Source organism: Tinamus guttatus, unplaced genomic scaffold (assembly GCF_059628265.1).
Source record: "Tinamus guttatus ecotype Peru unplaced genomic scaffold, ASM5962826v1 Tinamus_guttatus_pri_ptg000240l, whole genome shotgun sequence".
Taxonomy (NCBI): Eukaryota; Metazoa; Chordata; class Aves; order Tinamiformes; family Tinamidae; genus Tinamus; species Tinamus guttatus.
In genome coordinates, this window is record NW_028288774.1 from 4,933,543 (window position 1) to 4,956,394 (window position 22,852).

Sequence of the window (22,852 nt, forward strand, 5' to 3'; positions counted from 1 at the left end):
TGTGAAGTGTAAGACTAAGTGTCAGAACAGAGAAAGTTGCAAGTGTCCTTCTCTCCTCCTTTTTGGCTTTTTTTTTTTTTTTTTGGTTGATTGTGTTTCTTTTGTGTCTAGCCCCAATTTTCAAATGCTGTCTCTTAAACAGACCAACAAACTGCCACTGAAATTCCACCTGACTTGCAGGATAGGAGTGGGTATTGACTATATTCTCTGCTTTGTTTTTGTTCTTAAACAGAAACCAGTGTTAAACAATGACCATTCCTCTTTCAAGGTAGGCTGAATTGTAAGGCTTCAGGATTGCAGGTGCATTTTAAATACCTGTATAATTATTTCATGATTGAACGTACTGTTAAAGAGCTGGTACTTGAAAATTGCATCTGTAGCAAGAATTTGAACATGCCAGGTTTCTGCCTTCCTTAAAATTATCTTTTGATGGTGTGATTCTAATATGTAAATGTGACTTTTATGTACTGATGTGAAGATATTTTCAACCCCAAAAACACAAATGAGACTTTCTTACAAGAAAGTTTTGATTTATCCTTATTGTGATTACATACAAGTCATTCTTATAAATCATGTAATGATATTTATAGATACTAGATGTTAAATGCTTAGTTTGTCACTAAAAAGCTTTTATGTTTTACTGATTTATTTTATATATTTTTCCCTTTTTGGATTTTAGTGCACTTTATGTAGTTTACAGTGTCCCAGACAATACACACGTATTTTTACTAATTTTTTGTAAAAGGAGGGTGTTTCAAATGCTTTGTGTTCCTGACTGTATTGGAAAGCAGTGTTGTTATTTCCTCCTTATTATAACTGTTAAAGTAATCATCTCTGCCTGTTGTTTGCAGGATGGTAAATACATGATTTTGGCATGTGATTTAAGTCCAATCCTGTAACTGCTCATTTGTGGTTGGGCTGCAACAAGTTAATTCCAGATTAAGATGTGGTCATGGTGACAGATTTATGAGGATTAGCCTAATTTTGTAAATGAAAGCTCAAAATCATTCTATTTCTGTGTACTTTTAGCTATAACATTTACATGATATTACTGTAGGCTTGGCTTCTTTTTTCTTATTTTTAAGTATGATCGTAACCAATATACATGAATTTAAATATTAACATTCATAGTTCTTACTCTGAAACAAGAATTTAGCTAAGTTTATTTTTAACATTATTAGCAGTATTTGACCTGGATAACCTTACCTACTGCTGATCTTTGATTAATTTTTACATGTCTGTTCATGTTTGACTAGCTCACAAAAGCAGTAGTTTTCAGTAGGCATAGCTAGTATAACAAAGACATTCTTTAACCATCTACAAATAGGAGTCACCTGTTTTTTTTTCCCCGAGTTACTAGAGAGCTGTTCATTGCATAGAGTTGCTTCTGTTGCAAGCATATGAATTTTGGTAGCCCGATCAAACTGTATTTGAAATCTATTAGTTTTCTTCCTTCTATTCCACCCTCCCAGCACTAGTGGAAAGTGTTCTTCAACTTTGAAAACTTCATCTAGATTCCGATACATAGTTTGCCCAAATTGTCTTTTATAAAGTTTCTTTCCAGCCATTCTTGCAAAAAATAAGCAGGACAAGTTCTTTTCCCTCAGTATGGGAAATGACAAAAACCAAAAAGGTGTACAGTGGAAATAAGTCCGCCTACTTCTGTTAAGTGCTTTCATTCACTCGTGCCAATTTTTAAAGATCAATATCATTTATACTCAAGTTCGTTTCTGATCTTTATGCTAAAACAATCAACATGTACATAAAATTTTTAAAAATATTAAGACAGAAGCAGCATGAAAACAATATTTTTATGTAGTTTTAATACATCTGTATGCATAATCACACATAAATACTGCCCCTGTAATTTCAATATTGATTATATAACTGATTTTTGCAGATTATTGCCAGACACAAATTACATCAGCATATGAAATAAACTAAACTTGCAAATGCATACTAGGGCAGGTGATGCAGCACCCAACATTGAGAGCTAAGTTCCTAGACCTTTTGGCAGCAAGGAAGAATGAATGCACTGTGTGCCCATCTGTTTTCAAAAGGAAAAATTCTTGTGCCAAATATTTGACTGTGATTGACTGCAGATGCTAGACAAGGTGGGTGATACTACAACATATAGGTGCAATTGGCTTTGTATTAAGTTTTGCATAACTGATTGTGCCTGGTACAGTTTCTGTCTGTATCTATCTTAGGTATTTACAAGGCATCTATCACCTTGGTACCTAAGCAGTTTGAAAAATGCACCCACCACTGGAGGCATGATGCAGATACAGGCAGAGGCCCAGGTCCAGAGCAGCAGAGGCAGGTTCCAGGAAGCTCCCCAACTGTGGTACTGCTGTTGTTGAGCTCCTGGCCCATTTGTTGTGGCCAAGCAACATCTCCAGCTACCCGTCAGCAGGAAGACGGTACCCCGTCCCTCAAGTCCAGCTCCACTGGTGGGCAGTCTGAAAAGGAAAAATAATGAATGGAAAAGGCAACGATCCAGTAGCAGAGGTGAAACAGAAATGGTGGGATTTCAAAAGGAGGGATTCTTAAAGAGCAGCACATCTCAGGGGAGGGATCAACTGCCAGTCCAAGTGGCAGGTAAGACGCAACACAGGCATAAGTCTCAAATGTTCTTCAGTGAGCAAAAGTTAATGAAATACCTCTGATGTCTCTAAAGTTTGTCTCTACCCAAAACCCACTGTAGCCTGTGCTCTGTTCTTGGCCTCTGTCTTGGTCCTCTATCCCTATGCCTGCATTGAACGTTCAGTTACCTGGGTAAAGTGCTATCAATAATTTCTAGACTCCTACAGATGGCCAGTGACAAGCCTGAAGGACAGTCGCCAAGGAGATGTGATATTGAATGTATTGGGGTGAGAGCCAGCACAGCGTAGCAGCGCTCCAAAATGATCTACATATTCATGCACCTGAAGGGCTGACGTAATCCTGGCTTCTAGTCATGCCTTTCAGGACAGCAGTGGGCCAACCACAGCCCCCCTTCACAGGCACAGAAGACACAACAGTTCTGCTGTGGCTGCCAGGAGAAGTTCCACCACTGATCTGCCACCTCAGGCAAAGCTCTGTGTCAGCCCAGCAGAAACACCCCTACGGGCAGCCAGCTACAGCCTTTGCTGCAGAAAGAGAGGACTTGTCTGACAAGAGGAAAGAAAGGAGGATAGCTATCACATGGATCACTTTAATAACAGATCCCACCTTTTTTTTTTCTTTTAACATATTAGGAAGAGTGAGGTAAATGAGAAAGCAGTGTTTAGCCCTATGGGACTTTTGGAAATAGCCGCACAGTGAAGTGGGTCACTGACTTGCAGATGTTTGTGTTTCCTTTAGCCCATATACATGCTCCTTTGTGGTTCACTTATTTGCTCATTTCGAGAGCAAAATGGGAATCATGCCCCATCAGAGCGAGGGACATGAGGTCAGGAACATGAAGTGATGACTTTGGAGACTGCCAGAGTTTGTTGGCTGATATCATTAGGTATAAATATAAAGGTATATATAAAAAGACACAAGTGACCTATTTTGCATGCAAGTTGTGTATATCACTGTGAGCAAGCTGCTGCATGTAGGAATGATGTATAAGGTGGAAACAACTAGAAAAAGGAGAGAATCCAACCTCTTCCTTTTGCTTCACACAGAAGGAAGCTAGCTGTGCTTCTTTGTACCCACTGAATTTAAAACTTGGTTTAAAAAGATTTTTTTTAAGCCAACTAACAACCAACTAAAATCAACTTTGTTGATACTTAGCTTGGTCTACAGCCAGTTTCGACTTGGCACACTTAGTGCTTATTTGTGGCTTTTTTTTCCCCCTCTCTTTTTAAGAAGTCACCCCTTTGCCACAGTAATGCGGTAAAGGCAGCCTGTTCGGGTAACTTTTTCAGCTATTTTGTAGTGACCTTCCAAATCAGCCCACCCGTTCTCTAGCTGACCACGATAATTCTTTGCCGAACCAAGTTTTCCAGTGCCCCTGCTGTAACTGGCACACCTTTTCCACATCACCAACCTAGCAGCTGGTGCCATCACCTTAACAAGATCTGGTCTGAGTTTAGGGCGACCTTTGGTCATCAAGGAATGGACAGGGACTGACACGTCACTGCTGGGGTGTCAGCCATTGACCTTGAGGCAGAGTCACCATGATTGCTGTGCAGCAAATGAAAGCTTGTGTAAGGCCATGCCTCTAATGCACCCTCGCTTTTGCCATGCCCACGTCAATGCTTCAGAAAGCTTCCATAAGCTGGAGTTCCTAGAACTGTTGAACATTTCACTCTGAATAATACCAGTTAATGAATATACCTCCTTTTCATTAGTAGACAAGTTAACAAACCTATCCCAACACATGTGACTGTATTCATTATTCATAAGTATTCGCCAGTAGTTTCCACAATTAACTTTCCAGACATTGGTTTTCATAGACTGTTGGCTTAGACTCTTTGTCATTTGTGTCTTTGGGTCACATATGCCAGATGCTCTTCTTTCAGCTCTTTGACTGGGAGGCTAAAAATATTGACTAGGAGCTTGGCAAATAGTAAATTTGCTTAGAGAATGAAGAACTTCTGCAGAAATTTGTTATGCTTTTCCCAGAGCAGCGTATTTCCACAAGCCTCTGGCAAGTGTGTAAACAAGCACAAATAACAAAAGAAAGATGATCCCCCTGAATCTGAGCAAACTAAACTCAGTGATACTATTTACAGAAGTATTCATAAATTAATGTGGGGTTTGGAGTTTTCCATTTTGTTTTGTTTCAGTTTTTGACTTTTAATTTAGTTGGGTTCTATTACTTACCATTGTTAGATGGGCTTTGCTTAGAACATTTGTCAGGAAGATGGAGTTTTCAAATATGGAGATTTTCTGACGACATGTCAAAAGAGTTACAAAACCCTTTTGTATGACCAGTGACTCTACCAGAATGAATATACATAATCCCTTATCCTTCTCCGATTCCATAGAATTTAAGCGAAATGTGTGTTGCTATGTGTGGTAAAAATAGGTCCCCTGTTTATTTTTGGATTTTTTTTCATGTGTATTCAGATAGGGAAATGCTGAAACTTAATTTCCTGATCCTGCACTATAGTTGCTAAGAGAGATTTGTTAATAAGGGATTGCAGCTCTGGCTGTGTCAGGCAAAGGGGGAATAGAATTGTAAGGAAGAGGCAGTTATTGCAATTAGGTTGATATACAGTCCCTTTCAAATCTCCATTGAGTGGAAGAGCCAATGATTGCATGACAGTTTGTCCCTAAAATTCATTTTCATAAGGAGCTCATGCCTTTTTACAAATACAACCTCATCCTCACTTTCCATAAAACATGCAACTGGACAGTCCAGCCAGACACAGACAGAATGTGAATACTTTGAATGTGAATACGTTAAAGTAGTTAACATGCCAAATGCACAAATAGTGTCCATGACTTTAGCATTAAAAACATTGTAATTAAGCCAGAGAGAATCCCTTTTAGAGCAGTATAATATTGGAGGCACTTAGATATAGAAATGATGAGTGCCATATTAGAATTAGGGAAGATAAGGACTGATGCATAGGAAGAGGGATCTTTGGGTCTGTCAGAAGGAGCTTTAAAACAATATATATATATTTTTTTTTAAAAAAAAAAAGGTTCATAAACAAAACTAGAAAAAGTATTGTTTTAATTTTAACCTGACCTCAGCAGTGTGTTCCAGATATGAGCTTACGCTCATAACTTCAAATTAAGTTCTGAAGAGCGGCATATAAGTATTTTCAAAGAGCAGAAGTTAATTCTTAAAAACAACATTTTTTAAGACCGGGATGTCAGACAGTAGCTATGCCACTGTGCTGCCATTGAGAACACCATAGTGCAAACAACACAGACAGCCAGGCAGTGCCAGTCAACTGCCATTGTTCACATAACGGTCTTACTGTCAACAGCACCTCTCTCATGTATCCCTTGCCTGAGACTTAGTAACGCAGGCTACAGTATTGTATGTTTTAGCTGGATTACCCCAGGTTAATTTCTGATGACCAAATTGTCCCCCCAAAAGACAATTTTTTAATTCGAGTCTGGAAAGGGTGAGCGTTATGGCCACTGATTCGTGTAATCCAGTATGGTGCTGGGCAGATCATGCTCCAAAATGAGCCTATGATTGCCGTGGGTGCAAAAAGCTTAGCCGTTTCTAACCTTTGGGAGTGCATTTTGTATGGGGGAGGATGTAGAGTAAGTACGTAATGTCCTCCTCTTTACTAACAATGCCTCTCTGCACACTAAGCTGTCACAGGGAAGCACTCGCACCCACATTTCCACCACATGCCCTCAGGCAAGGGAAGAGGTAGCCAGGGGAGGGCCAAGCTAAGGGTATTTTCAGAAGCCAATGACATCCTGGTGAGCAATGCCCTTGGATAGCATTGCTGTTGCTTGGAGAGAACAACAGGAAAAATTGTGCCAGTGTTGGGGAGGGCATTGCTCACCAGATGGGTGCTGTGGACAGCCACCATTGCTCTGCAGCAATGATGTGGGAGAGACGGCACTGGGGGTGGGGGTGACGTGGGCCATCGGACAAAAGAGAAGATAGCCAGCAGAGCTGCAGAACAACAAAGGGCTGCCGCTCAGGCCAGTGGTGGAGCACATCTGGCACCACAGGAAGCTCCACTGGACACTTGGCCCTGAGCTCGTCCCAGGGATGTCTGACTGACACCACTGCAGTGCATAGGTGAGCTTCTCGATAGGTTCACTGACATTTCCTGTCACAGTCACGATGAGGTGAATTGGTAGTTCCTGCCTTGGGATGCAGCATGGCTGTGTGTGTTATGGGTACAGGACAGTGTGCGTTTATATATAAAAAAGAGCAGTTGCTAACTTTGACTGCCGTATGCCCAATTCAGTCACTAAACTTTAGTCCACCCTTCTGTTTGCCCAAACACATACACTCTGGCTTCCCAACTGGCTTCTTTCTATGTGTTGTCCAATGCATGTAGATACCTCCATCTACCTGGCCTCAGATACAGTGGTTGTTGCTCCTCTATTTGATTGCCAGATGTCACTGGGGAACAAGATGGGGAGGTTCCTGGATCCTCGGGGCAAGCCGGCCGTCACCGAGGGAGCTCGCCGTCCACGCCGGCAGAAGAACAGGAATCCTCGGTGCCTGCCTCTGATGAAGACTCGCCGGCCAGGACCACAGAGAGCTGGCAGTGGCCGTTGTCCTCATCTGAAACGCACAGCAACGTTGGGGAAGATTTTGAGGGATTTCAAACACCAGCGCGGACTCCGGAGTGTACCATGGACATACAGTCTCCCGGGGATCAGTCACTCAGTAGGACTCCTCAGTTTGAAAGTGACTCTCCTGAGGAGGAGGAGGGAAATGATGAAATGAATGAAGAGCACCGCGGTGTTGAGCCTGTCCCTAGGGATCGGGGTTGGAGAGGGCAGCCCCAGCTAACAGAGGGAGAGAAGCTGTTGATGGAAACCAACAGTAGGATTGTGCAGCTGCTGGAAAATATCAAGAGGGAGCATGCGCAGTCCATGGGCCTCATGTCGCAGTCCATGGGCCGTATGGAGCTGCAGCTAGGCATTGTGGCTACCTCCACAAGAGCCATCCATAACTACCTGTCAGAGATTTTAGCTTTCCTCAAGCAGCCAAGGACACAGGTTCTTGAGACACGTATCTCCCAAAGAGCCACCCCCCATGTCGAGTTAACTTGTGCCTCGACATGGACTGGTGAGGACGCAGTGGCAACCTCCACTGTGTGCTTACCGGGGGCCGAAGGGACTAGTGACTCTCGAGAACCACCACAGGCCACTCTGCCTTGTCGCAGTGGCCGGCTGCAGAGAGCCATAACCGAGAGGGCCTCATTGCCCATGCCTACACGCCAGGCAAAAGGGGGAGGGAAGAAAAAATAACCATACCACAGGATTTTTAGCTTTCTTTCTTTCTTTCTTTTCTTTTCTTTCTTTTCTTTTTTTTTTTTTTTAATGTGTCTGTCCTTTTAATTCTTAGCCATGAGGCCATCGGTGGCAGATTTCAACCATTTTCACATTGGCTAACATTGTATTCTGGCTGACTAGATTAGTCTAACATTTTGTAGTTGATATTTGCACTGTTAATGATGTGTGCTGCTGGTATTTGAAGAACATTTGCCTCTGTTCTTTCACTTTAACTTCATAAGAGCATTTTTTTACTCTGTGCCAGGCCTTCATTGCTTTTCTTACAAATACAAGTCATTTCTTGAGGCAGCTGTTTTTTGAGTTTTCTTTCTCCATTATCCCATCCCCTCTGAGCAAGCATTCTGGACTCGGTGGTAAGTATACAGGTCTTGGCAATACTCGCCTCCAAAACTGTGTTCGATCAGTCTTTGCCTGGTGTTTCTGGCATGCCAGCCTGAGGTGTTGGGGTTAGCCTGTACTGGACCATGATCATTCTTATCCTCTGTGGGTCTGACCAGCTCACTTTTTTAAGACCCTCGGTGGAGCTAATCCACATGTCTTGGCTATGTCGTATAATCAGTAATGTTGCCAGGATCATATCTCATATATAACTTTTGGGGCCTATAGTAACGTGCCACCAGATCTATCTAGGCACCTGACTCTCATTTTCACAGTTCCTTTTATGATGGATCTGGTGGTTTGATGGGCAGCATTATAACTTTTCCTCTGAGAGAGTCTCAGAATTGGAAACAGGAGTCACTAAGCAATGTATTTTATGGGGATAAGAACCACCTCCTGCAACAAATCTGTTAGGAGGAGACTGTCCCCTGTAATTATCAGATATTAATTGCGTATGCAAAAAAAAAAAAAAAAAAAGAAAAAAAAAATAAAAAGCAACTTACCTAGCAGCCAGATTTCTGGAGAATGTAAAAGTCATGACATGCTGTTGGGTACTGTGCTACTATGTCTGTGATTAAGAGCTTTTCATCAGAGATGACCTACATGTTGATAAAATGCAACTACTTTCTGTGCCTTTAGGCCATCTCATTTCCTGAGGGCTGGCACCCTGAGCACAACTTGGGTGCAACTGAGAACCCACAGGACAGATGGAAGTGCACTTTGCAATAAATTATTTTATATCTGTTGGTGCTGCCTCTCTCGGGGGAATTTAATATAGTGGCACTCAAATTGCTATATGCATGCAGAGGCATCAGACTGGCTTATACATGTGGTATCCCTGACAATTCTCGGAAAGGACACTGTTACCAGGAGCCCCTCGAGCAGTGGTAACTTTATCACAGGTGTAGCATGGCTCCTGTGTTTGACTCTCAGCATCCCTTTGTAACTTCTCATAAAGGTTCAGAAGAGTTTGTACGGCAAAACACTAGTGAATTCCTCCTCTGGCAAATCTTAGCGAATAACTGTAGGCCTAAAAATCCTCTTTTATGATTGCAGCTGAGCTGCGCTCTCTCTCTCTCGCGGTCTCTCTCCAGTGAGCCGTAGCCTTTTCTTCCCTGTCTTTCTCTGAGCCTCGAGTTGATCGAAATGAAGCTATTCTACCAGTCAGCCACAAGTTGCTCCCTTATAAGTATGTGTGCGCGTGTGCTTGGGGCCGGGCTTGGCTAAATGACCACTTTAAGGTGAAATGCAGCTGGTATGGCCAACATCCAGTGCAGGCTCTTTCCAGCACAGGGTATTTCTTCGCTGCCACATACATCCAGCGGCGTCCTCCTTAAGAGCATCCTTGGAGGGGTACTGCTTTGGCCACCACAACACACCTCACAGCGGGTGCAAAGTGTCTGCACCTTTCTGTGTTTTTTTTTTTTTTTTTTTTAACTCTCTCTCTTTTGTGAATGCTGTTTGTAAAGATTTCCTCAGAGAATTTCCAATACAAGTTTGCGAGATTCCGATTCCCCTTTCGCTGGTACAAGAAACACACGCTGCAAAATAACTAAGATCACAACAAGTTGGAGGAGAAGTCCGTTAGCAAGGCTGACAAATTATTCCAGCGTCTGCCGTCTTTGAACATGTGTTTCTGGTGCATACATGGTTTGCACGCTGGTACTGTGGATACGAACAGCCTAGTTAATGGTTAAAAGCAAGTGAGAGTTTGTCCCAATATGCTTACATCTTATTTCTTTCGGATGAGTTTGAATGAAGCCAAACACAAGTCAGCCACTTAATTTTCTTGGCCTAATTAGCACATGTATGGTTATACGATGAGAATGTCTTTATTTTATATAGTGCTTTCACTTCAAAAGTGTGGTGCAGTTGTGGCCAGATTTTGATGTATTCTGCAGGACCCGCCATGTAGCTGCTGCCATTTAGGATAAATCTTACTCCACAGACTGGCTGCTTTTGTAACTTCTGATTTTTTTGTTGCGATTTTAAAAAGCCACCCTCCAGCCTACCTTTGCATTCCGATCAAAGGCAGGAGAGCACAGGAACGAGCTGTGCAGATGTAGCAGTGCTGCCGTTGGAAATGACACGCAAGGAGCCCCAAAAGCGTTGCTTGCAAAGCACCGTGAGCTTTTAACCTGATCTCCTCTCCCATTTTGAAGTGCTTTACCTAGATTTGGAAAGGCACAGAGCACCACTTGAATGGGAGCAGCTATAGGGTAAGAAGGACTGAGAACCTATCTACAGACCAGAAACCAGCAATAACCTCATGCTGAATAAAAGTTTTCCCAACCGGAGATAGCAGATGATATTAAGAATTGGTACCAACTGATATTTTGGTCAGATCCCAGATTTGGATCTGACTTCTAGTATTGTTGAGCAAAATCAGTGCAGTCGGAGGTATGTGTGTTTCATTCCCCAAACAAGTATTTTCATGCTTTTCAAGTGTCTGTCATAGCCTCATCACTCTTTCCCTGTAGCTTTTTGTTGTCTGAATGGGTGTACGGTTACATGTGTCTGTTAAAAATAAAGGGATCAGCTCTTAAGTGGTATATTTATATTTCTTATTTACAGATTTTGAGTGCCTAGCACTTAAGTTTCCCAAGCTTCCTTCTCTCTGTATCCCAAAGACCAGTTGTTTGGTCTTCTGGGATGATAAAAAGGGTTGGAGAGACTTAATGTGAAATCTCTGCACCCTTGAAGCTCTTGGTGATTGATCTCCCTGAATATGATTCTAAAAGTCTAGCCATATTTTTGCTGTATAGTTCAAATGTTTATGGTTATACCATTGCTTTCTGATGCCTTTTGCTGAGCAGAAGTGCAGATATTTTTCTTTCAGAAGTTCAAATTTGTATTACAAAGTCTTATGAAATGTGATTTGAAGTGTGTTTTATTTTTGAATACATGTGATGGTTTTAAGACTTCTTTTTTTTTTCCTTTTCTCCTTCCACTGGATGATTTAAAACACACAGAAATAAAGTAGACCAATGAAAACACTGAATGCTAACTTCCATTGAAAAGAAACAGCAACACTACTCTTGTGAGACCGCTTTCGACGGTGTTCAGCTTACTGATCCTGCTCCCGTTCCCTCTCCTGACTGCTCCTCCGCCCTCTGTGACACTTAAATATCTGCAGCTAGGACAACCTTCTTCCTAACCACAAGGCTAAAAGTTCTTCCCTCTCCACCTGCTCCCATTTAAAATGAATACATAATTAAGTCAGTCTTCCATCAGCCAGATCTATTGCTTAGAGAGATCAAAAGCTTTTCTTTCTCCTGCCGTATTCCCATCCATACCATATCCAGGGCCTGGAGTGTGCTGCTTTCCTGTTGAGAGGTAAAGCTGAAATCCCCAAATCCCATACTTTGCATAGTAACACCTCTTTAGACACCACCAGAGACCTGTTTTCTTAAGTCTGTAGTAACCTAATGAAGTAGTTAAAACTTTTCTGCTGAAGCAAATAAGCATTTGGGAGAGATGTAATTGCTGAGCAGTAGCAGCGGCTCCGAGTCGGGTTGTAGAAGGAAGGAGCCAGGCTCAGGAGTCACTCCGAGTGGTGGGTACTCTCGTAGGTACCTAGAGGCTCTGTAAAGAGCCCTTACTTTGAGGAAACTTCAAGAGAAAAAGGCACTAAATGAACATGATTGCCACCTGCAGATTAGTTTACATGGTGCCAGTCTGTAGTCTGTGCTTTCTTGGGAAAGCAAACGTGGTGAAAGGGGTAGCAGGGAAACGTGTTGGGTGCAATACAAGTTGGATTCTAGCGCAGGTTCAGAAACTGAATTACTCTTTTGGCTTAGGCTACTCATTTAACTTCTCCGTGCCTTAGTTTCTTGCTAATAGGAGAGTGGCAATAAAGGAGCTGTCAGGCTATAATGACTTGTTTGCTGAGGGCACTTTGAGGCCCTCCGTCTGAGGGAGTAATGTGCGGTATTAAATACTGATTAATCTTGTTTGCGATCAAAATTGGTGATGGGGCTAAAACAAACACTCTAAACCTTGGAAGATCTTGATTAAAATTTTCCCTGTATTTTGCCATCATGTTACATGCTAGATCCGAATCTCAAATCCAAGTGTTGACATTCTCGTTCACATTTGGACTTTGCCTGTTCTGTCTGTTTATGACCACAGTTAAGTATATTTAGGTTTATCCCAGATTGTGCCCTTCTTAAAATACAAGGTACTGATAAAAGTTTCATTTAATAAGTGATGCAATTATCAATAGCGCTAATTTAATAATCTGAGAACATGAGGAGATTAAAATGCAGTTACTTGAGAAGAATAGGCATAAAAGAGCACTTCTGGAGTACTTGTTATTGTCCAAAATATCACTGAAATTCTGATGACTAAGTACAGTCTGCTTATCTCTATTTGAATCAGTGCTGTACGGATTCATTATTTCTAAAGGTCTTCTTTCCATTTCTATATAGATATTCTCCCTTCACATTTTGAAGGTTTGAAGAAGAGGATTGTTTTTCGAGTCACACTAAGTAAACATTAAATGCATGCAGGCTTAAAACTAAAGCATGCATGTTATGTAGCAGCAATAAAAAGTGCTCGGCTTGCACGACTTATGATGCTCAAGCATTGCCTTGTTAAAATGCCAGAAAAACTTTTTCTTTGCATTTTTTTGAAAAGTAAATCTCTTCCTTTGACCTTGCAATACTTAGATTTTCAGTTTTTGGACAAATTATATTTATTTTACTGAATGTTTTTATATTACAGATAAGGTGGATGAAATAGTACCAGTTTCCAAGCCATCAAGAATTGCAGACAATGCAACTGTGGACTCAAGAGTGGCAACTATTAAACAGCGGCCTTCTAGTAGATGTTTTCCCTCAGCTACAGATATGAATGTGAGTGGGAGCTATGAAATACTGCTTTCGCTTTGGCAACTTTGATTTGATTGCACTTTGGCAATATGCTGGCCATACAAAGAAATTAATTTAAAAACATTGGCTTATGCACTTATTCTGCTTTTCTTTCTGTGTAAATTTAAGGTGTGGTCTATCAGTACTTAGAAGATATATGTACCTGGTGAGACCCTGAAGGTACCCCTCTGTACCTTTTCTCATTATATTCTTATATTTATCCTGAGATCCTGTCACATCTGCAGCATTATTGCCTCAGAGTTACTCAAACAGTTGTGAAATTGTTTTGCCTGTAGTCCAAGCACCAGTAAGATCCGTACTAGCAGGTGTTGGTATAACTCTATACCCCAGCAAAAATCCTTTCCTGAAAATCAAGGTATGCTAGTTCAGTTCACGCAGCCACATGGTTTCCACTAACGTGAAGGCTTCTCCTGCTGCAGGTTTTTTATTATTCCTAATGGCATAGAAAATAGGTTGATTAAATAATACATGATGATTTGTTAGGGAAAATTGACATTAATAGTACAGCATGTATTAAAAATGTAAAAGCCCAAACTCTCAAAATTGGATTCCTCAATTGCAGAATTTGCTTCTGCCAAGCTTAACAGAAAAAATAATTGTTTTTCCTACAGTCTAGATTTTGCTTTTCTGTTGCCTGCTGGTCTCAAATAGCCCCAGTCCTGACACAAGCTTGGTATGGAAGGGGGTTTTGGCCGTGACCTGACGCAGGTCTAGATGTGAGGAATTCTTTTGATTGCCTAGAAGACAGAAGGATGGCCTAGAGCAGTGCGATTCAGGAGGCTCTGCTCCATTCCCAGCTGCGGTGCTGCCCTCCTTCGCGCGTAACCTCGCGCCAGACTCCTCGGCTCTGCGCGAGAGAGCGCGAGCGCGTCCGTCCTTCCCAGTGAGGAGGGCAGCGGCCTTGGCGGACTCTAATGCCTGCGCCGCGTGGGGCGAGGTGTCGGGAGGGAAGGAAACCACATGTAATTGCTCCCGTTTGCTTTTTCTCACAGCGCATGATACCTGCTAGAAATTTAACGTACTCTCTGGTAAATAATTTCAGCTAACTCCACTTACTTTATTAATATATAAATAAAGGCCAGCCTTCCTTTTTGCCTCACCTCCTCCCCAAAAAGATAGGAGATTTGTCATTTTCCGTAAGAATTCTAACTGAGGAAGAGGGACAGTAAATCTAACAGAAGAGTTACTTGTGTGTGAGAGAAAGACTTGCATGCTCTAATGCTTGTGGGGTTTTTTGTTTGTTTTTTTGTAGTCCATGTATGAGAGACAGGGTATTGCTGTGATGACGCCCACTGTACCAGGGAGTCCTCAAGGTCCTTTTCTGGGTATACCTCGGGGTACAATGAGAAGACAAAAATCTATAGGTAAAATGCTTCTCATGCCTAGTCTACTTGTGCATTAACTATGTAATTATAGTAACTCTGCTTCTTTCTTAAAGATTGTGTCTCCAACATCTTTACCTCAGTGAGTGATTTTTCTCATTTTTCTATACAGTCCACAGAAAAAAACACGTTTAAGATATTGTAATTTCACATTTTAATTTGATAACAAATATTGGGCAAATATTATGGAATTATAATTTAATTCATTTCTTTAGAAAGAAATCAAGTGAGAAGAGGGAGAAAAGATCAGCTCAAGTCGATCATAATGCATTACTTAAGGCAAAATGTTGTTCTCTTTTTTTTTTTCCTCTTATTATTGAGGCAAAGGCATTGTAATGCTATGCGTTTTGCAAAGAAATGCTTCCTGATGAAAAAGAATTAAAATCAGCTTTTTGTTCCATTCCAAGTGGAAAGGGATGATTTTACACAGGAGAGGAAGGAAAAAAAATAAGAGAATCAAGCTTGGAGCTTGTTTTCCTCTTGGTAGTAATCTTCTTTAGCAGTGATATTTATCAAATTAGGAACACATTATGCTTATGTAAAATTGGTCATCTAAAGTACCCTGTTATTTTTATTTATGTTAAAAGTCATATTTGCAATAACACAATACCAATTCCTTAAATAAAACAATATGATTTTTCCCCAGCAGAATTTTCCCAGTCCCTTTGCTAAGCTTCAAGCACATCTTAAAAGTTCGTTTTGTTTCTATGTTGCATTATTTTATGTACTTAGAGAGTGCTAGAGCCAGTCATGAGCTACTCTTCTGCACAGAATGTCTTCCCTGCTTGATAATTTTCAAAGCAAATGCCCTTCTCTACAGCTACCTTGATGATACATAAAACCAAGACATTTGCCTACATGTTGGCAATCAATTTAATTAAAATTCTGGAGCATTCTGTGAAATTCTGGCAACTAGGTCTCTGGGAGTTCAATGAGAAAAAATGCTTATGATAAGAATCAGACAAAAGAGCTCCTTCATAATTTCACATATGCTTCATGCCATCTGAAACACATTGTAGCAATTTAGGTTTTATACAGAAAAAATACAATATTTGGAGGGAACACAGGGAAAGAAGGTATTTTAAATGTGCTCTCTGATTTTTAGGAATAACGGAGGAAGAGCGGCAGTTTTTGGCTCCTCCTATGTTGAAATTTACCAGAAGTCTTTCGATGCCGGACACTTCTGAAGACATCCCACCACCACCGCAGTCCTTGCCCCCGTCACCACCACCACCTTCTCCCTCTCTTTACAACTCTCCCAAGTCCCCAACATCGAGGAGCTATGGAACAATCAAACCTGCGTTTAATCAGAACTCAGCTGCAAAAATTTCTTTGGTTAGGCCTGAAAACGTGGGAACGATGATGCGGGACAAAGGGATCTTCTACCGACGAGAACTGGACCGTTACTCGCTGGATTCGGAGGACTTGTACAGCAGGAGTGCCACATCTCAGGCAAATTTCAGGAACAAGAGAGGTCAGATGCCAGAAAACCCCTACTCGGAAGTTGGGAAGATTGCAAGCAAAGCAGTTTACGTGCCAGCCAAGCCGGCACGGCGGAAGGGGATGCTGGTGAAGCAGTCTAACGTTGAAGACAGCCCGGAGAAGACCTGCTCTATTCCAATTCCCACCATCATCGTCAAAGAACCGTCTACCAGCAGCAGTGGGAAGAGCAGCCAAGGGAGCAGCATGGAAATCGACCCTCAGTCTTCGGAGCAACCTGGGCAGCTCAGGCCCGATGATAATTTAGGCGTCAGCAGCCCCTTTGCAGCAGCCATTGCTGGAGCAGTGAGGGACCGGGAGAAGCGGTTGGAAGCAAGGCGCAATTCCCCAGCCTTCCTCTCAACGGACTTAGGAGATGAGGATGTTGGGCTAACACCCCCAACACCGCGTATGAGGCAATCTAAGTTTACCGATGAAGGAATGTTTAGTAGTGAAGATGGTTTCCGACAGCTTATGTCACCATCTCCAGTCCCCGCACCCAGAGAGTCTGAAAGTGTTTTTAATAGTAGTGAACCCATCAATCAAAGTGATTCAAGGACATTAAATGCTTCATCCAAACCAAAAGGCACTGAAAACAGTATGGTGGCAGCTAAGCCCGCAAACACCTCCAGCCAGGATAACTACGTCCACCCGGTCACAGGAAAGCTCTTAGACCCAAACTCACCGCTAGCCCTCGCCCTCTCTGCCAGGGACCGAGCCATGAAAGAACAAACACAGCAAATACCAGGCAAGGGAGAAGCTGGCAAAGCAGACCTTAACAAACCACTTTACATCGATACGAAGCTGCGACCCAACATTGAAACAACATTCCCTGTTACTGCTACTGTCACCAGGCAAAACACACGCGGTCCCTTGAGAAGGCAGGAGACAGAGAACAAGTACGAGACGGAGGTGGGGAAAGAAAAAAAGGCCGAGGAGAAGAAGAACATGTTGATAAACATAGTGGACACTTCACAGCAGAAGTCGGCTGGTTTGTTAATGGTCCATACTGTGGACACGGCAAAGTCAGACGACACACCTGAAGATGAAGAGGAGAAGAAGGTGGAAATGGAACCGAGCCCTGAAAACTCCCCGCCAGAGAGACCAGAAGGGAGCGCGGATGCGGAGGGCGAGCTGAGCGTGCCCTCTGCGCCAGAGCCACCAGCATCCCCCTGCAAAACCATCGTGGCGGCGAGCTCCGTCGACGACCCCGTCATCTTGCCCTTCCGCATCCCTCCCCCGCCCTTAGCGTCTGTCGATATCGATGAGGATTTCATGTTCACTGAGCCACTACCACCCCCCTTGGAGTTCGCCAACAGCTTTGACATCCCCGACGACCGCTTGGCCGCCAGTTCTGCTCTGACAGACCTGATGAAGCAAAGGAAGAACGGAACGCCCTCACCCGCGCCATTTACCCCCAGCCAGGCACCCAACTCCTTGGACAGTAAAAAGCAAGTGGGTATTTCAAACTGTTTGCCTGCTTCCTTCCTGCCACCCCCCGAAAGCTTTGATAACGTCACTGACTCTGGGATTGAGGAGGTGGACAGTCGGAGTAGTAGTGACCATCACTTAGAGACAACCAGCACTATCTCAACGGTGTCCAGCATCTCTACCTTGTCCTCGGAAGGTGGCGAGAACTTGGATACTTGCACAGTCTATGCAGATGGGCAAACATTTCTGGTGGACAAACCCCCAGTACCTCCTAAGCCAAAAATGAAGCCCATAATCAACAAAAGCAATGCACTTTACAAGGATGCGCTAATTGAGGAAACTGTAGACAGCTTTGTTATTCCTCCTCCCGCTCCACCCCCGCCTCCGATCAGCACACAGCCCAATATGGCTAAGGTTGTTCCCCAAAGGACATCGAAGCTATGGGGTGATGTGACGGAGGTGAAAAGCCCGATTCTCTCAGGCCCAAAGGCTAATGTTATTAGTGAGTTGAACTCGATACTGCAGCAGATGAACAGAGAGAAATCCTCAAAGCCAGGGGAAGCATTGGAGTCACCCACTGGAACAAAGACTGCAAGTCTCAGTACAAGGTAACTGCGATTAGCAGCATCATTTACCGATAAAAAAGTTGATTTAGACCCCTCATTTCCCCTGTAAATATTTCATAGGTGAAGGAAGAACATACCTTTTATTGCATATCTTTGCTTAATGAATGCTCTGTGACAAAATGTTTCACAGAGGGGCAGAATTTCCTACGTCAGCAGTATGTCTGTAGTCTGCAGTACTACCCTTTTTCCTTTCTTTTCTTTTCAATAGAGTTGAGTCAAGAATGGTTGCCCTTCTCTGGGCAACAGCTCTCAGTCTTGATTTCAACTTTGAGGACAATTTCCACAAACTATTCGGTTGTTTTGATGTGAATTTCTTAGATTCATGTTTAAGTGGGATTTTTTTTTCTCTAGTATTTTTTCTTTTAAAATGCAGTGGACATTTAAATTTTCTTCAGTTGCGTTGGCAAATTTTGGCTACAAAGAGGTTTAAAAAAAAAAAGTATTTTTGTTGAGTCTCGCTTCACATTCAGTGCGTAATAGTATTTAACTTATGGAGCTATCTCCGATAATCTGAGGTGATTTATGAATTATAAAGCTACTTATCTGTGATCAGCAGCTAATCATTTGCAGAAATCACATTGCACTGTTCGTATTATTACAGAAATATTAATGCATCATCTCTATCCCTTAGTACTACGGGTTTTAAGGTTTTGTTTTGTATTGTACGTGTTTAGTTAGTGAATAGACTAATAGACTGAAGGCTGTGGTTAATTTCCACTAACATTCCCATGGCTGGTAATTTGGTGCAACGCATCCTTGTAGTTTCCAAACTACATTGTTTCTTTCCAAAAGGTTTTTGCAGAAAGTGAGAGGATTACAGAGAGCCGCCACACTGAGCTGCAGAGCAGCAGCCGTGTGGTCCTGTGTGGAAAAAAAGGGGCTCTTACTCGAAAAGGAAAAGCTCCACTTGGAAAAACCAAAGTAACTAACAGTAGTGAAATAGTCAGACCCCAATAGGTAAGCGTACAAGTAATTGGGTAGCCGTATTGATGTGTATATGGATATAAGATCTTGAAATATGCACTTATTTAAAAAAATAGTGCTAGCTTTATGAATTTTATGAGGAATTTCTAAGGAATTTCTTTTTGCAGCATAGAATGATTTAGCCTTACATATAGCAGAAAGTTAGGGTCTTAACTTAAGTTAGAGTCTAGGTGCAATATTACGAATTGTTTGCTGTAGCCTGCTCCATAGAAATGCACTTTTTGCCGAAACATAGCACTGTTTTTTGACTTTTTAAAATACAGCAATATAAAAGAAAAAAAAATCTTAGAATCATTCTAGAAGAAAGTTTGGTTTTATGGAGATAGCGGCTCTGTTAATTGCAAATGATGTAGCTCATTGAGGTTCATTACACACAGTGAGTGATCTAAAGCTTCGGGGTTAGGTAGAGAGAGAACTTCTTTACCTTGGGCAGTGGTAAAATCCTCAATTCTCATGCACTAAGCTTTGCTGTATGTATGACTTGTCTTGCAGATGAACCTGACAGTTTCATTCCATACTATTTCTTATGTCTTTAAGAATGTTAGTTTTGCTTAATCTTCATCTTCTTATTCAGCCATATGAATGTTACCTCTGATGTTTTATGTACAGTATTGTGTATTATTTTTATCTTAGACTATTATTTATAGGTTGCAGTAGAGATCCTTCTCATCCCTATTTTATTAGGAAATCACTGTGAGGCAAGTAACTACAAGGTACTGTAAATATGTCAAAATGCTGCATATATGAGGGGAAAAGCAAAAGGAGGTGCTTTTTTTTTTGTGAAAATAAACTTAAAACAGGTATAAAGGCTGGAAAAAAATGGAAGAACTGTTAAATCCCTTTTTTGGAGAAAAGCAATGTATCATGGAAACAAGAGTAATCCTCCTATATATATTAGAGAAAGTTTCTAACACTAAAGCCCAGGACAACAGAGCGAGGAACTTGTGGCCCCCTCTTCCTTGAGGCTGCATTTGAGAGAGGGCCAGCAGTTGAGCTTGCAGGATGCAGGTCTCTGCCGAATTAGAGAACAACTTCTTGGCTTTGCTAAAGGGAAGAGGATAAAAAATGAGTAGGCCTGTTCACATCGTTCAGCCAAAGCGAGGTAATGGAAAGTGTTATAAATAGCAGTGCTGTTCACAGACTTGCTTGGGCTATGTTCACAACATTCAGCGTTAACAGCCTGATAAAATTAAAAACATATATTTGTTCATTGTGAAAGGTAGAGCCCAGATAGCCTTTCTGAGTATCTCTAAAAGATATTTTTGCACAGCTAGTAGTCGTACAATTGTAGTTCAACCACAGCAGTTGCCCTGGTGAGGTAGCCCCGAGGTGAATTAAACTGTAGATAGTTGCATAATGGCTCGCTACAGAAAACCATGAAATACCTCTTTTGTATGTTTTTGATAAGTGAGGGCTATGAAGAGCTTGTTCTGTAGTACCGAGCAGCCATTCTTTGTCAATTACTGTGTTAGAAAAGACTTAGATCTGCTTTTTTTCTCCATATGTTGTTTTAGAAAGAATTCTATACAATATATTTTTAATTTTAAGTTGTTCTTATGGAAACAGTGAATTTAAAGATTTTTCAAACAGAGCATGGAAACATTTGGCTAGAAACCATCTGCTTCTCAACAGCAGTGACCAGTTGGCGGAATGGAGAGAGGAGGATTGAAGGAGAAGGGAGGAGAGGAAAGAGTGAAGGGAGGTGCTTGCATAATTTACACAGAAAAAGCAAGATTAAAGGGTTTGATCACGAGGTAGCAGACCACAGCCTTTTAATTGCTATAGGTTAGTTGCGCTTCTAATATTGGCCACCCTTTAATTAAGAAATGTTGGGGGTCCATGGTGACTGCAGAATCTGTAGCTAGTTTCTCCATCTAACCTGGGTGTTAAATCAGAGTCCGCGGTAGGTAAGTGCCACTGCGTCCCTTCGTCCTGTCTGCCCAGCCTTCCCTGCAGGAGAGGTACCAGGTGCTTGGGTGTATGTGTATGGACCCAAGAGCTGAAATTCTGCCAAAGAATTCTGTTCATGATTTCCATTTCTGAACTTGGGTATGCCTCGGTACAGAGCTAAAAGGCGGGGATGGGGGGGAACACAGGAAAAACAAAACCCAGAAGACCACTTGTTTGGATGGTGGCTCCCTGTTGTCAGCGAGGAGGGCGGACGGCATGGCAAGTGTAATGACAGTATCGACCATTACGAGTGTAAATATAGCAGTGCTATAAATTAGCTTCCAAAGCCCCTGGCTTTCCTGTGGCGCTGCGGAAGGAAGCAGGAGGAGGCTCTGGGATGCTCTGCCGCAGAGTTGCTTGGCGACGGCGTGGCGAGCGCGAGCTGGAGGGCGTGCGGGTGGCATAAGCCGCGGGTGATGAGCAGCGCGGGGAGCGCGCGGGGAATGTGCGGGACTGTGGGCGATGAGCAGCGCGTGGCGTGAGCACAGGGAGAGCGTGGGGCCACGGGCGATGCGCAGTGCGTGGCATGAGCGTGGGGAGTGTGCAAGGTCACGGGGGATGAGCAGTGCATGGCATGAGCGTGGGGAGCGTGCAGGGCCACGGGCAATGAGCAGCATGTAGCATGAGCGCGGGGAGCATGTGGGGCCATGGGCAATGAGCAGTGGGTAGTGTGAGCAGCGCGCGGGGCAATGGGCAATGAGTGGTGGGTAGCATGAGTGTGGGGAGCATGTGGGTCCACGGGCGATGAGCAGCATGTGGTGTGAGCGCAGGGAGCGAGTGGGTCCACGGGCGATGAGCAGCGTGTGGCGTGAGTGCAGGGAGAACATGGGGCCATCGGCGATGAGCAGCTGCAGCGTGACCGCGGGGAGCATGTGGGGCCACAGGTGATGAGCAGCGCGTAGCAAGAGCGCGGGGCCATGGGCAATGAGCAGCGTGTGGCGTGAGCACAGGGAGACCGTGGGGCCACGGGCGATGAGCAGCGTGTGGCGTGAGCATGGGGAGCATGTGGGGCCGTGGGCAATGAGCAGTGGGTAGCGTGAGTGTGGGGAGTGCGCGGGGCCATGGGCAATGAGCAGTGGGTAGCATGAGCGTGGGGACCATGTGGGGCTGCAGGCGATGAGCAGCGCGTGGCGTGAGCGTGGGGACCATGAGGGGCCGCGGGCGATGAGCAGGGGGTAGCGTGAGCGTGGGGAACACACGGGGAGCAACTGGGTCGTGGGCGATGAGCAGCGCGTGGCGTGAGCGTGGGGAGCATGTGGGGCCGCGGGCGATGAGCAGTGGGTAGCATGAGCACAGGGAATGCACGGGGAGCACACAGGGCCGTGGGCGATGAGCAGCGGGTAGTGTGAGCACGGGGAGGGCACAGAGCCACATGTGGCAGCAGGCGACGAGCAGTGTGTACTCGCGGGAGCGAGCACAGTACACGGAGTTCATGCAACTCCACACATGCTTGTGGGATGCTCAAGCGTCCTTCGTGGCTGGCTGGGCATGGGGGCAAACACCTGTTACAAATGGTGCTAGAAATTGCTGTGTGTATCAGGAGGTGTGCACGACGCCCAGCCACAAGCAGGTAAAGCTGACCCGAACGTGGCAGCGAGTGCTGCGTGGCGACGTCCGGTTGGTTTGTAAGGAAACCCTGCACCCTGTCACAGTGTGCACAACACCTCTCCTCTGGGATTTGGTTCTCCAGTTGCCTGCTGTGCCCATTAGATTCATTTCATTTCGCTAACTGTTTGCCAGCCAATTTCACAGGTTTGCTTGCTTCCTACGTAATTTCTGCCGCGTTTCAGTCATTCCATTTTGT

At 43.5% G+C, this 22,852-nt stretch overlaps 2 protein-coding genes across 4 annotated transcripts in view; both read left to right on the top strand.

Moving 5' to 3' along the window:
- The window catches only part of SHANK2 (SH3 and multiple ankyrin repeat domains 2), a 272,573-nt gene that overhangs the window by 244,655 nt on the left and 5,066 nt on the right, over positions 1-22,852 (top strand). For 2 of the 3 annotated variants that reach the window (XM_088525741.1, XM_088525739.1), the window contains 3 exons: positions 13,030-13,160; positions 14,449-14,560; positions 15,684-18,096. In XM_088525741.1, coding sequence (XP_088381867.1) covers positions 13,030-13,160; positions 14,449-14,560; positions 15,684-18,096 — 2,656 coding nt within the window. Of the gene's footprint in view, positions 1-12,734; positions 12,795-13,029; positions 13,161-14,448; positions 14,561-15,683; positions 18,097-22,852 lie in introns of all 3 variants that reach the window. The other variant, XM_088525740.1, reaches the window with a different exon arrangement.
- Positions 2,277-9,428, top strand: LOC104567935 (uncharacterized). Its single transcript, XM_010214799.2, has 2 exons — positions 2,277-2,601; positions 7,019-9,428. Exons 1-2 carry the CDS (start codon positions 2,523-2,525, stop codon positions 7,879-7,881), a joined length of 942 nt encoding a protein of 313 aa, XP_010213101.1. The 5' UTR covers positions 2,277-2,522; the 3' UTR covers positions 7,882-9,428.